Consider the following 17090-nt stretch of genomic DNA (forward strand, 5'->3'; position numbering starts at 1 on the left):
AACCTAGATTACACTACTTTTATCTGTCTTTTTATTTTTAAAAAAGTAGAAAAGAAGGAGGAGTTCTACAACCGGACCACGGCTTCATTTTGGAAAGTAAAAAAAAGCCCATTTGAAAATTAGACTTTTTTTAATAACGTTTCAGGTAGTACGGTAACACAGAACTATTGTAACCTTTCCAGCATAATCCTTATAAAACCCAATGTCCTTTTCACTTTTTTGTTCCTTTTACCCCCTTTTTTTCTCTTGTACAAGTACTAGAAACTATGTCCTCTTCTCCTGAAGGCTGGTTTTTCATTAAAAATTTGAATAACGGCTACGTTTTGTCAGTCGAAAAGTTCGCGGCTGGTGAACCTGTGGTTATCGCCTCCATCCGTAGTAAGGATGTTGACTCACAGCTCTGGCAACATAGCGAAGATGGTCGCCTTCACAACAAGAAGACCGGATTTGTTCTCGATATTGCTAAAGGTAATTGTTTATTCACCATTTGACGCGTCTCAGTACCCTGACCAATTTTACATTAGGTGCTGCGAAAGCTGGCTCTGATGTGATCGTTCAAAGAGACTCAAACTCCTCTGATGGTCAAACCTTTGGTTTCTCTTCTGACGGCCACATTTATCTGGCAAAAGATTCTAACCTTGTACTTGGAATCAAGGACTCCTTCTTCTCTCGTCGTGAAGGCCAACATGTTCATCTACAGTTGGTTGACAAGAAAAATGTCAAGGAACGCAAGGAGCAGCGCTGGGAATTTGTCTTGCCTGCAAAGCGTACCACGGTTGGTTCTGTTATTTCTGGTTCCGTTGATAGTTTGAAGCGTACTATTAGTGGTGCTTCTCTCGGTAGCATTAGTACATCCTCTCTTCATTCTCATCATGGTACGTTTTTTCTAACGCGTCCTTTTTTTTTCATTATATCACTCACGCGTTTTTTAAAAAGATGAAGAAGGCTGTCTTGACGAGTCTGCTCATTTTCAATCGGATAACTTCCCTGAAAACGAGTTCTTTATTAAGTCTGAATCTACCGGTTACTTCGTTGGCGTTGACGCTACTTCCGTCAATGGTCCCGGTAGCAAATTGTCTCTTGAACCTCTCCGTAAAACTAATTATGAAAGCCAACTCTGGCATTATGACGCTTTAACGGGTCGCTTGATTAACAAAGCCTCTGGCTTCGCTTTAAGTGCTGAAAACATATCTGATGAAGCCCCTATTTGCCAATCTCCACTGTCTTCTGATAAGGATTTAACTAAACAAGCCTGGGCCTTGGGTTCTTCTGGCTCTATCCGCTTAAAGAGTGATCCACACTATGTTCTCGGTTTCAAGGATAATTGGTTTAACTTGAACCGTGAAGGTGCTAATGTCTTACTTCAAAAACAAAGTGACCACAAAGTCCACTCTCATCAAAAGTTTGTTATTGTTCTTCCTATTTTCAAAAAGAAAACTACTGAAATTGTCTCTGCTACCGAGCAAATTGGTGTATTTCCCGAGGGCTACTTTTTTATCAAAAATCAAAAGCACGGTCTTGTCATTACTGTTCTTGAAACTGAGAAGCTTGCTGCACAAGTTATCGCTACTAAACTGGATATGCAAAACTATAACCGTCAACTCTGGACTCACAAAGACGGATTTCTATTTAATAAGGCTTCAGGATTGGTGTTGGACGTACGCGGTGGTTGTATAGTTGATGGTTCCGAGCTTTGCCAGTATAAGCAAAAGTCAGAAGGTTATGAAAATCAGCAATGGGGTCTATCTGTTGAAGGTTTTATTCATGCCAAGACTCACAAGGACAAGGTACTTGCTATTGACGCACAATCAGGAGAAAAGGCAAACCTCGTTTTGGCCTCCAGGAAGACACCCGATCATGAAGAACAGCGATGGAATTTTGTTCTGCCTGTCTTTAAGCAAAAGTCTTGTAAGTTTAACATGAAGGCAGCATAGCTGTAACTGGATTTTAATTATTTATTTTTTTCCCTAGCTTCTGTTACAGAGACAACTGTCCAAAAGTCTGTTACTCATCATCATTATGCCCAATACCCAAGCGGCTGGTTCTTCATCCGCTCTTTTACCAGTGGCAGTACTAATGAATCTCCTCTTGTTCTTACTGCAAACGTTTCCGGAGACTCCTTTACTTTGTCTAAAATCAGCAAGGAGGACTGGCGTTACCAACTTTGGATGCACTGGAATGGTATTTTAATCAATTTTGCCACCCAGTTGGCTATTGATGTTAACAGTAAGTTGCACAGTATTACCCTTGTGTATCGTTTCTCTAAATTTTCTTGCATTTAATTTTTTCCAGACGTCGCAGTTGGATCTACCATCCGTCAGGAATTACGCCAGGCTAACTCTGTGTCTCAGAAATGGTTCATTACCACAGAAGGTTATCTCGTTCATGGCTCAAATTCGGCACTTTCTCTTATCCCAGAATCTACTGAATCTGGCTATAAACTCACTCTTGTTGAACACGTTTCCGTCAAGCAAGAGCACCGATGGGGTCTCTTATCTCCTGAAGTCAAAGCTGAAAATGGCCGCCAACTTTTGTCTAGCTGGAAGGTCTCTCTTTTGAACGAGTGCAAGAAGGTGAATGGCCAATATGTACAAAAGACAATTCATCGTATTGCCAACTGGCCAGAAGATACCTTCTTCATTACCGCACATAACGGCCTCGCCTTGGTACCTGAAAAGTCACAATCTTACTCTACCGTCATTGTCAGCAAGTTGGAAGTCGGACACTACGAACGATTCCAATGGGCCTTCCGTGACGGCTTCCTTGTTCACGTGGCTACCGGTTTGGTCCTTCATGCGGAAGATGATCTGGTTGGTGGAAGTGAACTTCAGATCAGAGAACAATTAATTACCGATAAGCATACAATTGACCAACGCCAACGATGGCTCGTGAAGACCGATGGCTCAATTGTCTCTGAAGCCAAAAATAACCTTGGTTTTGTCCTTGTAGAGCAAGATAAACAATTCCATGTCCAACTTGCTTATTCTAACAACACAACCGAGCACTACAACTGGGGCTTTGTCCATGGTCATTATGAATCCCGCTATAGTGATGTCTACAAGAAGGAACTTCAAGTCTTGTCACGTACTGAAAGAATTCTTTTAACAGTCAGATACGGCCAAGGTAAATACCGTTAAATATACTGTTCAGAATAAGCAATGAGCTAATCCTTGTCCCCCTCTTTTTTTTATGTTTAGCTACTTCTTCACACACTAAACTTGTCACTCATGTCTGTGGTGTATTCCCCGAGAACTGGTTCTTTATCCGTTCAAAAGCTGATAGTTCTCTTGTTTTGACTGTCTCTGATCGTAAAGAAGGAAGCAAGCTTATCCTTGCGAAGCTCGACACCAAGAATTTCCGTCGTCAGCTCTGGCACGTTCAGGATGAAGAATGCCTCGCTAACCTTGAAACAGGCTATGTCATTGACATTGCTGGTGGTGCATTAAACCCTGGAAGTGATGTTATCCAATGGCATGAAAAGTTCTTGAAGCGACAACGAAAGAACCAAATCTGGGGCCTTACTGTAGATGGTCACTTACATCCCAAGTCCCGTCCTGGGCTCGTCTTGGGTCCTAAGGGTAACAAGGCCGTTGATGGCGCTGAAGTCCAATTGCACACTCGAGGCTCTCTTGACCTTGAATATCAACGCTGGTCCTTTGCTATTCCCGTCTTTGGAAGAGCTAACGGTACGAAGGCTACTGGTGTCTTGGAAAACAGCAAAGAAGATGTTTCTATTGAAAGCGTTAGCGAGACTACTGTTACCACAACCAATGTTGATCGCTATGAACGTACCGAGAAGATCACTATTGTCCGTCGCTGGGGTGTGTTCCCTGAGGGAGGCTTCTTCATTCGCGTTAACTATGGTGAAGAGCGCCTTGCCTTGACTGTTGAAAAGAAACCTATTACTGGCAGTGACGGCCTTACTGAATACGAGGTTACTTTGAGACCTATCAACTTTAAGGAGTACCAATGGCACTTCTGGTTCTACCAGGATGGTCACCTTATTAATGCTCAAACTGGATTAGCTTTAGACGCCACTCCAGTCAAGGGTGTCTTAATTGAAGGTGGTTTGCGTACGCCTTTGTATGTTCGTGAAAAGAACATGTCACAGTATCAATTCTGGTCACTTACTGCTGATGGTGAAATTCATTTGAGATCCGACCAGCGCCTAGTTGTTGGTGTCTCCAACTCCAGACGTACCTCTGTATCTGGTGCTCAAGTCGGTATTCATGAACTTCGCGTTCGCAAGTTTGTTAACGAAAAGGGTCAACAAGAGGCCTCCATCAAATCTGAACAATGGCTTCGTTGGGTCTTCTCCAAGCCTGTTTATGGATCTAGCAAATCAGCTACGACTACTACTGAAGAAGTCACTAATGTCGTCTCTGCCATCACTGGCGGTCTTGTTGCTTCTAGTCAAGTAGTGGAAGGTTTCACTGATCATAAGCTTGAAGTCAAGGAAACCGAAGAGAGCTCTGATGACTACGTTGAAGAAAGCGAAAGCGACGACGATGAAGACAGTGAAGAAGACGAGGAAGCTGTTAAGCAGAGATCCGTCACTGATAAACTCAACCTTACTGGCAACTTGGGCATTGCCACTGCTGGTGCTACTATCTTGGCAGGCGCCGCTGGAGTTGCCAACGCAGCCACCTCCATCCTTGGCGGCCAGAGCTCAAAGGCAGACTCTACCACTGTTGTCGACAACCAGAAGCAAGATACTGTTAACACCGAGATCAAAAAGGTCACGCATGCTTCTCGTCAAGACTCATTCCACCTTTCCTACCAGTATGTTCCCACTGGTTATGAAAAGGTTGTTCGTTACAAGTCTCATCAGAAGCCCTTCTTCCCTACTGATGGTTACTTTATGATCAAGAGTTATCTTCACGGCTACGTTCTTGATGTGGCCAATGGTATTGCCAAAGACGGCAGTTATGTCGTTCTTGCTCCTATCAAGACTACTGACTTTGCTAGTCAACTCTGGTCTTACAGAGGTGGTCGCCTTGTCAATCTCAAGGGACACAACCTTGTGCTCGATGCTTCTCTGACTGATAATGTCTCTTCAGGCGAACGCGTCGGTATCTCCACTCAAAAGACATCATTGGGTATCTCCGATCAACACTGGGAATTTGACCTTGACAGCGGTGTTATTCATTTAGCTGGCAAGCGTAGCCTTGTACTCTCTGTTAAGGAACTCAAGCCTGCTACCGAAAAGTCCGGTCCTGTTGATGTCTTTGTACAAGAAGAAAAGTCTCACAAGAAGAGTAACTTTGCTCGTGCTGAACAGCGATGGGAAATTAAGATCCCTGCTCTTGTTCCTGTCGATCAAACAAAGACTACTAATGTCGAATCCAGCTACACTATTATTGAGGCTGGTAAGGTCAGTGCTGTCTCGAGTTCTCTTTCTGCTGTTCTTGCATTTGAATGGTTAAAGTCTACCTTCTACCATAAGATGGCTCACGACAACCAATGGCCTAGTACTGAAAATTGGTTCTTTGTCCGTATTGGTAACGAAAACGCCTTCTTGAGCGCAGGCACAAGCGCAAAGGATGAAGTAACGTTTTCTCCTATTGCTTCTCGTGATGATCATAAGCGATTCCTGTGGGCCTATGTCGACGGTTATTTGGTAAACTACAAGTACATGCTTCGTCTTGTGTTCGACAAGGGCGCTAGCAAGTTGCTTCTCTCTAGTAGCACAGACACACTTACTCAAGTGTTCTATATTACCAGCAAAGGTGCTCTTTATGTCAAGATCAACTCCGAAACTATTTACTTTGCCACAACCGTTGTTGACAAAGCAACAAGCAAGTACAGAATCACTACTACCACTGAATCTGAGCACCAGTCAGTTGCTCATCCTATTCAGTTGCACATTCCTGTCTACACCAATTATCAAGTCGAGAAAGAGGCTAATGTAGCCTTGTCTACTGTTATCACTTGGGTTCATACCTGTCAAAAGGTTACCACCACAAAGATCACCAAGTCATATCGCTATGGTGTCTTCCCTGTCTCCACTTGGTTCTTCATCAAGGCCGATACAAAGGGTGGCGACAGTCTTGTTCTTGCTGTAAAGGATAACGCTACTTCTGAAGGCGCCAGCTTGGTGTTGAAGAAACTTAGCTTCAAGGACTACAAGAGCCAGCTCTGGACATTCCGTGATGATTCATTGTATAACTATGGATCCAAGCTTGTAATTGATGTCCATGGTGGTGTTCAAGAGAATGCCTTGATCAAACAGTCCTCTGAATCTGGTCTTGGTACACAGAAATGGTCTCTTACACCTGAAGGTCGTATTAAGCTTGACAGTTACGAGGAATATACTTTGGGTATTCGTCAATCCGACAGTATTGTTGAAGATGCCGAACTTGTATTGCTTCAATATAACGAGTCAAAGGCTGCCCAAGCTATCACTTGGAAATTCTCCGTACCAGTGTTTGGCAAGAAGAATGCTGAACATGTTACTTCCATTGACACTATTGCTGCTTCTATTGAAGAAGGTGCTGTTATCGAAACCGTTGAAGAGATCAAGTTCAAGGTTGATGAAGTATTTGCCAAGAAGACTAAGCGCTCTTCTAACAATGTCGCAAAAGTTGATGATAAAGAAAGCCATCATGATGCCCATGACATCCTCAGTAGCGTTGGTATTGTAGCTGGTGCTGCTGCTGCTGGCACAGCTGTTGTTGGTGTAGCATCAAAGATTATGGATAAGCTTACTGAAAGTTCTGACTGCAAGAAGACCGACTCAAAGGCCTCCACTGCCGTTCAAAAACAAGATTCCAAGTCCAAGATTTCTGTAACCGACAAGTCCAAGAATACTGAAACGGTTGTTGTGCGTCGTTCTAAGCGTACATCAGTACAGGTCATTCAAGAATCCCAATCCATTGTTCGTGCATGGAGAATTGTGTTCAGCCAACGCATTCACCGTTGTGCTTCAAAGACCGAGTTGATTCAAACTATTGAGGAATCTCGTGAAGAATTGTTCAGACGTTTAGACGAGCATCTTCGTGTCTACACCTCTGTTGAGCACATCGTCTCTGGTTCCATTCCTGAATGGCATGTCTCCATTCAGCAAGTCAAGGAACTTTACCGTGCTCGTATTTTTGAAAGCTTCCTTGATCGTTTGCATCATGAAGACATCAACTATGCTAGCGAGCTTGATTTCGACTCTATCTTGGATTCTGCTACAGAAGAAGTTGATCGTCACTATGCCTCTGTGATTGAAGAACAAAAGAAGGTTCAGACGGAAGTTTCTACAAGTGTTGAAGGCAGCACTACTACGGAAGTGTCTTCCCATGAACACATTCTTCTTACTGTCGACACCATCAAAGTCAAGGTTCGCTACTGGCTCATTGGATTGTACGAAGCCATCTCAGTTGCCAAGAAGAACGGTAGCTCTGAAGAGGAAATCAACACTATTGTTGAAAACTCTCGTAAGCAGCTTTCTGCCGAATTGGGTGAAATCAAATCCTCTGTTAAAACTCATGTCGAGAAGTCCTCTACCACATTGGCTTCTAAGCAAACTTCCATTGTCAACACAATTGATAAGGCTATCTCTCAAACAGAAACCTTGGTCACCAAGCAAGTCACTACTATTCGTACTGAGAAGCACTATGAAGTCTCTGAAGAGTACTGGCTTGAAATAACTCGTACTGCCGAAGAAAGCTTATCTTCTGAACTCAAAGTTTATCAGAATGCTATCACTCAAGAAGTCTCTGAGGCTCAAAACAGTCAAGTCAGCAAGACTGATCAAGCTGAGATCTCAGTTGTCTTGGATGAAAAGATGGTCAGTGTTGCCCAAGAGACAGTTAGCAACAAGTTGATTGAAACAAAGACCAAGCTTACTAGTTGGTTTACGGAAGTCACTCAACAAATCTCTTGGATTGCAGAATCCTCTTCATCTCAGGAAACCTTGAAGCAGGACACCATTGCAATTGTCGATGCTGCTCAGATCGAACTTGCCACTCGTATTGAGGAAGCCAAGTTGGTCTTGCGTACGTACTATGCCCATTTGACTTATCTTAGCTGGGCTGAACGCCGTCGTATTGAGTATTCTTTGGATAACATCAAGGCATCCATCGTGGCCAATATTACTCACTTCAAGCAATCAATTGACAAACAAGAGGTTACAAAGGAGGAGATTATTCGCTACTCCAGCTACTCCTTTGGCGCTACTGTCTCCCGTATGGTTGTCTTGGATATTCAGACAATCGTCACAAAGGTATCTAAGGTTAAGGAAACCAAGACAGTTGTCAATACTTCTGACGAAAAGAAGGCCGAGGTCGCAAAGGTTGGTGTCATCACCGAGAAGAAGTCCACTACCACTGATAAGGTTGATGCTGTTAAGACGGATATCTCCAAGACCCAAGAAATCCAAAAGGTTAATGTCGATCAAAAGACCCAAATAACCGATAAGGTCGAAGCTGAAGTTGAACAGACCAAGGTTGGTAAGGTCGAAGAGAAGGTCTCTACAGCTGTTGAAGAGAACAAGACCTCTAGCAACACTGGTAAGACCGCTTTGACTGCTATTGGTGCTGCTGCTGCCGCTATGGCAAGCGCTGCTATCTTCCATCACCATGAAGGCAAGGAAACTCAAGAAAAACAGGAATCGGGCGTATCAACTGCTGTTGTTGAGAAGCCTTCTGTTACTCAGACCAACGTTGTCCTTGGAGGTAACGCTAAGACTCTTCATGAACATGACAAGAAGAAGACTACTACTACAAGCAAGCAAGAAAAGTCTGAGACTCTGGTTGTTGTCTATGACCAGGTCCAGGTCACTGTTAAGGAATGGCTCACCAACTTGAATAAGCGTGTTCTTGAATGTGCTCAAAAGAAGTCTGAAAATGTTCAAGAAGAGATTGATACAATCATTTATGAATCTCAACAAGAACTTGTGGTCGCTATTGAAAAGGCCAAGAGAACAACTACTTCTGTCATCGGTACTTCTCAGACCTCCTTCCATGATACTCTTGCTTGGATCCGAAGCACTGTTTGGACTCAAACCTCTGAAGTGAAACGCGTTGCTCATGAATTTGCTACTTCTTCAGAGACTGATGTCGCTGTTTATGAACAGAAGCTTAATTCAATCAAGGAAACTACCTTGTCAAAGGTCAATACCACCATTGAAAAGACTAAGCAATCTGCTGCCTCAATTCATATTGTTGGTCACGAATCATCTGCTACTATTGCTGCTGGCAAGAAGTTTGAAGGCGTTGACTACTCCAAGACTAGCCACGGTGAATCTATCGAAAAGACAAAGGTTACAGTTGGTATCCTTATTGAAGAGACCCGAACCACTGTTCGCCGTACTCTGGATCAACTTGCTATTTCTATTGCTGAACGTCGTAAGCAAGGAGGTGAAAATGTCCAAAGCGATATTCAAGAGATTGTCAAGAAGTCTCGTGAGGAAATTACTCGTTATATCGAGCACTCCAAGAGTGAGTTTGAAAAGCGTATCACTCATACTCATCAAGTGAAAGAATCCTCAAACAAGGTTGAAGTTGAATTGGTAAAGGAAACCAACAAGAAGGTTCAAGCTACATTGGAACAAATTCAAGAAACCGTCTTGGTACAAGTATCCAAGGTTGAAGAGGCCTCTACTACCGTTGCTACAACTGAAGTCACTGAAGTTGAGTACTCAGAGAAGCTGACTTCCATCTGTCATGAGGCCTACGAAAAGGTCGATGTAACCTTGTCTGTATCCGAGACTATCATTGGTCATCACGTTGAAGTTGTAGCTGAATCATCTACTGTTGAACACACTACTACTACAGCCACTGAGAAGGCCGAGTCCAAGAAGGTTTCTTTGGGCGTTGAATACGGTATTGTAGTTGTCGCTGAAACTACCAAGGTTGTCTCTAGTCAACTGTCTCAATTGATTGAACGTATTCATCATCGTATTGCAACTAGCAAGGAGACCATCGAAGTGGATGTTGAAAGTTATGTGAAAGAATCCAATGCTGAAATCGACAAGGCTCTTGATGAAGCCAAGTCCAAGATCGAGTATGAGCTGTCCATGGTTGCTTCACACGAAAAGGTCGAAGAGGAACACTTCCTTGCTGTTATTGAAGAATTACGTTCATCATCCAAGAAACGTATTTCACAGGTACAGGAAGTCGTCGTTTCCAAGAAGGAAGAAACCAAGACTGTCTCTGAACGCTTGATGCAAATTGCTGAGGAGTCTCGTCACGAAGTTTCTTCTCATCTTGAATCCTTCAAGAAAGCCGTATTGAACAAGACTGAAAAGGCCAAGGAATCAACCCACCACGGCACTTCAGGCTCTACTGCTGTTACTCAAGTTGAAGAAAAGGACCATGAATCCAAGGTTGACCTGGCCAAGAAGGTTCTTTTGGGATCTGCTGCAGTTGCCGCTGGTACAGCCATTGCTGTTGAAGTCGCCAAGAAGGTTTCTGCTCATAAGCAAAAGGTCGAAGAAGAAGAGAAGGTCAAACAACAGACAGTTGTTGTAGTTGAAGACGTCAAGACACAATTCAACCAATGGATCTCTTCTCTCACAGAAACCGTTGTGAAGCAAACCAAAGAATCCCAAGTTTCTCAAGAGGAAATCTCTATCACTGTTGAAAAATCCAAGACTGAATTCTTGGAAGTTATCAAGAAGGCCAAGACAAGCACAGTCATCACTGAACAACATCAACAAGATGTCTTGAGCTGGATTGAGCAAACTGTTGTTGCTCAAGCTAACCGTATTCAGGAAGTTGCTGTCAAGTCTAGTTCTTCTAGCGTAGTTGACATTGAATCAAGGCTTGAAGTCATCAAGATTTCCACTACTCAAGAAGTTGAAAAGGCTTTGGAGAAAGTCAAGGACATCAAGTCTTCCACTACCAAGTTTGTTGGTTCCACTATTGAGCAGCTCCAACAAAAGGAATCTGCCTTATTGGACGTAAAGAGTGAACTCACACTTGTCATTCAAGATGTCAGAACCTCTCTTGTTACCTTCTTCCAAAAGTTCACTAGCTCCGTTGTTGAACGTGTCAAGCAAGGCGGTGACAATGTTTCAAAGGATGTTGCTAATTTGGTTGCCAACACTAGAAAGGAGGTTACATCCTACATTGAAAATATTAAGGATACCGCAACAAAGAAGTTATCTTCTTTGGAAACCAAGTCAGCTGCCTCAGTTATTTCAGTTGCAACACTCTCTGGTATTGCTACTGCTGAACTTATTTCTGCTATCAAGTCTACCGAGGAAACTCTGATTGAGAAGGTTAACCGTGTGTACTCTACTGTTTGGTACATTGAAAAGAATCAGGACACCACTGAGATCATTCAAACCATCGAAACCATTGAAAAGGAAACTACGGTTGAAATCACTACAAAGATCGAAAGATCTCATAGCAACGTTGTCAGCGGAATTAAAGAACACCACCATGCCGGTCATATCACTGCCACTGAGACTGTTCACCATGATAGTGCATCCTTGTCCGCTTCATTGACCATTCAAGAAGTTAAGGTTACCATTCGTGAATGGCTCCGTACCGTTGCTGAAAGAGTCTCTGTCTCCTCTCAAAAGGGTGGATCATCCGAAGAAATCGAGTCTATTATCAATGAAGAAACCACTCGTATCTATGAGTACCTTGATTCTTCAGTAACCAAGATCTCTGATCATATCAAGTCCGAAGAAAAGATTCAATATCTTCACTCAACTGTTGAAAACATCAAGTCTACTATCAACAAGACTACCACTGAAATCAAGACCATTGGTGTCGAGTCTTCTGGCAAGTCCAACTCTTATGGTGGCTTTGACAAGATGACCTCTGTTATCACCGAACACGAACACATCATCAGTGAGGCACTTGTTACATATGAATCCAAGACTACAGTCAAGGAAACCCATAAGCAAGAATCTCAACATGAGGAAGTCGTCAAGCATGAGGAGACTAAGCAAAACAAGAATGTCGAAACGGTAATCACAGTTGAATACCTCACGACTACTATTCACACCTGGCTTGAAGAGCTTATGATTGAAGTCTCTGAAATTGCTAAGCGCGAACACGATATCAATGTTGCCACGAAGCAAATCACCTCAGTCATCAATGACGCCAAGGAATTCATCACTACCGAATTGGAAATCGTTTCCAAGAGAGTTCGTCAAACAAAGTCTAGCTCTTCTCAAGAACTTGTCAACGCTATCCAATGGTCTATTGGCATGATCCTTCAAAGCACTACCCAGATTCAACAAATCGGCGTCAATTCTGCTGTGTCCTTCAGTACAACTGGCGGTATTGAACAAATGCGTTCTTTGGTCAGCGCAACTGAGACTCAAATCAAGGTTGTTCTCGAACGCTGTGACAAGACCATCAAGGTCGATATTGAGCGTAATGCTACTCATTGCGAAAAGCACAAGGCTGTAAGTTGTTATATGTATATTTATTATACTAGCTAACATGTATATTCTTAGAAAAAGGAACACAGAAAGCAGGAACGTGAAAAGGCTGATAAGGTGAAGAAGGCCAAAGACCAAAAGAAGAAGCCTTGTGATTCCAAGAAGGATAAGAAGGACAAGAAGCCAAAGAAGCATGACTCTGATTCCGAGACTGAATCTGATTTTGATGACTCTGACAGCGATCATTCTGATGCTGATGATCACAAGCAGAAAGTTAAGTACGAAAAGAAGAAGATTGTTAGTGGTGAAGCTGCCTTGAGCGTCTCTGTCATTGTCCGCGAGTGGTACGAGAAGCTCATCGTTGATATTTCTGAACGCGCTAAGAAGGGTGGATCACATGTCGATACCGATATTGAAGCTATTGTTCAAAAGTCCACTCGTACTGTCACTGAGAAGCTTCGTTTGATCAGTGAAAATGCTCACAAGTCTCTTGTTGACGCCTCTACTGTTCAACAGTACCGTGCCTCTATTGAATGGGCCAAGAACTTGGTCATCCAGAGCAGCCAACAAATCAAGAGCATTGGTATCAATACTGCCATCTCTGGTACTTCCAAGACCGGTGGTATTGAACAAATGCGTCCTATTGCAGTTGCCATTCAGCAGCAAATCGATGTTGAAATCCGCCGCTACAAGTTGATCACTGAAAAGCAGCAAGCAACTTCTACTACCTCAGAAGTTGTAAAGAAAGTGGAATCCAAGCCTGTAAGCTCTGTTGAACACAAGTCCAACAGTCAAAAGATCTCTGTCAGCAAGGAAACCGCTATTGCACGTAAAGAATACTGCCAGAAGCTTCAGACGCATGTTACAGAAGTTGTTTCTGAATCCAAGACTGTCATTACTGCTTGGTTCTCTCAGGTTATCAGAGACGTCTCTCTTCGTGTACACCAGGGAGGCGATAACGTTCAACAAGACGTTGCTATCATTATCAAGCAATCTAAGGCTCAATTGGACGAAACTCTCAAGCGCACCCATAAGAAGCTTGTCTCTTCTATTGAAGTTCATGAAGAAGATGAGACATTCTCTGTTATCGAGTCTCATATCCAGCAAAGCTTTGAAACTATTCAAAAGACTGTAGACTCTAGAGTGACTCAGATTCAAGAAGTTACTGTCAAGTACAAGTCCGAAACTGAAGTTACCGAGAAGCTTGCGGGTATCTTGGAAGTCTCAAAGGTACAAGTCAACGAAACTTTGGACACTGCTTGTAAGCATGCAGTTACGGTTATTCAGGAAGAAACTGTTCAGACTGAATCTACTGTAACAATTGTTGAAACTGTTGAATACGTCAAGTCCGTAGTCACCTCATGGCAGACAAAGCTTATTGAACAAATCCATACTATCAGCATTGATGAAACTATCCAGAATAAGGAAGAACGTATTAATATTCTTATTCAGGAAGCCAATACTGAAATTGAACGTGTCACTAAGGAGGCCAAGACTAAGATCAACGAAAACTGCACTTCAGTCAAGAAGATCAGCAAGTCCAAGCAACAAGAGCTTTTGACAACCATTGACTACGTTCAAGAGACTTTCACTACTGACGTCAAGAAGGTTCAGGAAGTCAGCGTTGAAGCCGTCAAGAAGTCTGAGACCAACGTCAAGGAAACTATTTCCTCTGTCATTGAGTCTTCTCGTAACAAGATTGATAGCTTCCTCACTCGTACTGCTGCTGTTGTTGTAGGAACCGCAACCGCTGCCATGGCTGTTCACGCTATCAAGAAAAAGCATGACGAAGACAAGAAGGCTGCAAAGAAGACCGAAACCAAATCCCAAGATCAATGGTCTCTTACTGCACAAGAAAACGTAAAGGCCATCTCCCAATGGTTTGAACTCTTCACTCAGCGTGTATCAACCTCTGTACGTCAGCAACAAGGAGATATCACTCAACACATCACCTCTGTTACCGAACACGCCGAGCAAGAGATCTCTGAAATCATTGCTACTGCTCGTAACGATTTCGTCAAGAGATTGTCTCATGAGAACTTGGATCAAGAGGCTTACAACTACGCTGTGTCTCACTACGAAGAAAGCCTCGAGTCTGTTCGCAGCTCTATCTTGGTTGAAATCACCGAAGTCAAGAAGGTTGCTATCGAAGCTCACACGACTGGCAAGATTGAAATTCTCGATATTGAACTTGGCAAGCTTGTGAACGAATCTTCTGAACGTATCAAGGTTGCTATGGGCTCATCTGTTTCCATTACTCACAAGACACAGTCAGAACATGCATCTGAAAACGCTGGATCCGTCGTACATATCGAAGTCAAGGATGAGCAAGAAGTCATTGGTGAAGAAGAAATTGACGTTGAAAAGAAACAAGAATCTGTCGCTATTGAACACAAAGACAAAGGTATACTATCGAATGAGCATAGGACAACTTCTAACTATTTTTCATTAGTTCAAGAAACTAAGCATCAGTCTGGTATTGGAAAGGTTGTTGCTGGCTCTTTAGCCGTTGGAGCTGCTGCTGCCGGTGCTGCTGCTATCGCTCATGAAAAGCACAAGAAGGAAGAAAAGGACTCCAAGAAGACCGATTCCCGTCTCAAGTACGACACTGGCGTTGCTACTGTTGAAAGCGTCAAGATTACTATCTCCGAGTGGTTTAAGGCTCTTGTCCAAAAGGTCTCTACCGCCTCTAAGTCTGGAGCTTCTTCTGAGCAAATTACAGTGATTGTCCAAGAATCTCGTACGGAATTGACTCAAATCATTGAGCATGCCAAGGTTACTGGTGCTGCTCACTGTTCATCAGCTACTGATGAACAACAGTACATTAGCAAGATCGAATGGGTCTCCTCTGTTGCTCAAGCTCAAGCTACACAGATCCAACAGATTGGTGTCAATGCTGTCGTTAGTAAGACTGATCTTACAGCTCAAATGGAGTCTTTAGCTACTGCCTCCTTCCATCAGATTGAGGCCACTTTGGATCAAGTCAAGACCTCTGTCAACTTCCACCAAAAGATCAATAAGCTCACCGGTAAAGTTGTAGACACGACCAAGCACTTGTCCAAGCCTATCACAGAAAAGACTACTTCTGCTGTTGATAAGACCAAGGTTGCTTATGGTGTTATTCAAGAGACTCGTGTTGCTACGGTTGCTCTCTTCATCTCCTTATCCGAGAGTATCGTCAACCGCATCCGTCAAGGTGGTGCTAATGTCCAAGAAGACGTGAACAAGATTGTCGAGTCTAGCGAACAAGAAGTTGCCAAGATCTTTGAAAAGGCCAAGACCACCTCTGTTGAAATCGATGAAAAGACTCGTCTTCAGCTAGAGAACTCCCTTACCGAAGTCCACAAGACTGTTCAAGAACAAATGACACAAGTCAAGACAACCACCATTGAAGTTGTCAGTTCAACAACCACTGACTCCAAGGTAGCTATTGAAAAAGTCCTTGAAGTCAGCAAGTCCTCCAAGAGCAAGATTGAAACTGGATTTACCTCAATCTCTGAAACCATTACTGCTGGCCGTAAGTTGTAAACTATTATTGTATTGCCCCATACTAAATTATCTTTATATAGTTGTTATCGTTAGCCAAACCGCTGAAAAGGCCACCAAGACCATTCAAGGTTGGTTCTCTGAACTTACTGAAAAGATCAACAAGGTCTTGGAAGTTAGCGACTGCACTGAAGAAGAGAAGCAGCAAAAGATTAATGTCGTTGTTGCTGAAGCTGAGGTTGAGATGAAGACCAAGATTACAAAGATGCAAGAAGAAACAACGATTGCTGAAAAGAAGACTTCTACCGAGGTCTCTACAGATCACCACTTGGATGTCTTCTTTGGAAACATCACTTCAACTGTTGAAAGCCAGTTGAACCAGGTTAAGGTTGCTGTTCAGGACAAGAACAAGATTAACAAGACAACGATCAACGATGTACTCAAGACCACCGAAACAAAGTTGACACAAGAAGTAAATACTCACTATGACGCTGTCAAGAAGATTACGGCCGTTGACCATATCACTGGTACTGCTCAACAGGTCGCCAGCCAAGTTGAAAAGAACAGACATGAACTGTACAAGGACACTATTGAAAAAGTCGCTGTAGGTACTGCTGCCGTAGCTGCTGCCGCCGCTGTTGCCATTGGTTATCACAAGAAGAACCAACAAGCTGAAACCACCTCAGTTGAAGTTGTCAAGGAAACCTACATTCGCCAAGTCCGCTCCAAGGTAGATATCTGGTTCACTCGTCTTACTGAAAAAGTCATTGCTCGTACCAAGCAAGGTGGTGATAATGTGTCTGTTGATGTTGCCAAGATTGTTGAATCTGCTCAAGGTGAACTTGAAGTCATTGTTAATGAAGCCAAGAGTCAACACAAGACTGAATATGAGTCCTCTGAAACGAAGCGTACATTCACAAGCACTCTTGAATGGATCAAGACCACAGCCGTGACTCATTCTACCCAGATCACAGAAATCGTCAGTCACAGCTCTTCCAGCTCCATTGACTTGGCTACTCAAATCGAAAACCATGTCATGACTACCAAGCAACAGATCGACAGTGCATTTGATATCCACTACAAGAACGAATCAAGTACTGTTGTCAAGACTGAAGAGAAGGTCAAATTATCCAAGGAAGAAGTCGACTCTAGCTCCACCTCAGTTGAAGTTGTCTCTGATGAAGAGAAGCATGAAAATGTTGTTCAAGTTGTTGTTGAAACTCGTGAACAAACGCAGAAGCGTATCAGCTTGGAAACAACTGTGATTGTTCAA

At 43.1% G+C, this 17090-nt stretch overlaps 2 protein-coding genes across 2 annotated transcripts; both read left to right on the plus strand.

Moving 5' to 3' along the window:
• Nucleotides 1-122: 122 nt before the first annotated feature.
• RHIMIDRAFT_114946 (uncharacterized protein) lies at nt 123-2417 on the plus strand. Its single transcript, XM_023605307.1, has 5 exons — nt 123-468; nt 525-875; nt 937-1854; nt 1988-2226; nt 2293-2417. Exons 1-4 carry the CDS (start codon nt 267-269, stop codon nt 2188-2190), a joined length of 1674 nt encoding a protein of 557 aa, XP_023467862.1. The 5' UTR covers nt 123-266; the 3' UTR covers nt 2191-2226; nt 2293-2417.
• Nucleotides 2052-12621, plus strand: RHIMIDRAFT_114937 (uncharacterized protein). Its single transcript, XM_023605306.1, has 4 exons — nt 2052-2226; nt 2293-3123; nt 3198-12355; nt 12421-12621. The coding sequence occupies exons 1-4, from the start codon at nt 2169-2171 to the stop codon at nt 12433-12435; spliced, it is 10062 nt and encodes a 3353-aa protein (XP_023467863.1). The 5' UTR covers nt 2052-2168; the 3' UTR covers nt 12436-12621.
• The last annotated feature ends 4469 nt before the right edge of the window (nt 12622-17090 follow it).

Source organism: Rhizopus microsporus, assembly GCF_002708625.1.
Source record: "Rhizopus microsporus ATCC 52813 unplaced genomic scaffold scaffold_5, whole genome shotgun sequence".
In the NCBI taxonomy this organism is placed as follows: Eukaryota; Fungi; Mucoromycota; class Mucoromycetes; order Mucorales; family Rhizopodaceae; genus Rhizopus; species Rhizopus microsporus.

What these genes read in the sequence shown, in the direction of transcription:
- RHIMIDRAFT_114946 (XM_023605307.1), top strand. Translation starts at nt 267, where the DNA reads ATGTCCTCTTCTCCTGAAGGCTGGTTTTTCATTAAAAATTTGAATAAC. An exon ending in TGTTCTCGATATTGCTAAAG is followed by an intron (nt 469 to 524) that starts GTAATTGTTTAT and finishes ATTTTACATTAG; the next exon opens with GTGCTGCGAAAGCTGGCTCT. An exon ending in GGCCTCCAGGAAGACACCCG is followed by an intron (nt 1,855 to 1,987) that starts ATCATGAAGAAC and finishes TGTTACAGAGAC; the next exon opens with AACTGTCCAAAAGTCTGTTA.
- RHIMIDRAFT_114937 (XM_023605306.1), top strand. Translation starts at nt 2,169, where the DNA reads ATGCACTGGAATGGTATTTTAATCAATTTTGCCACCCAGTTGGCTATT. An exon ending in GTTGGCTATTGATGTTAACA is followed by an intron (nt 2,227 to 2,292) that starts GTAAGTTGCACA and finishes AATTTTTTCCAG; the next exon opens with ACGTCGCAGTTGGATCTACC. An exon ending in AACAGTCAGATACGGCCAAG is followed by an intron (nt 3,124 to 3,197) that starts GTAAATACCGTT and finishes TTTTATGTTTAG; the next exon opens with CTACTTCTTCACACACTAAA.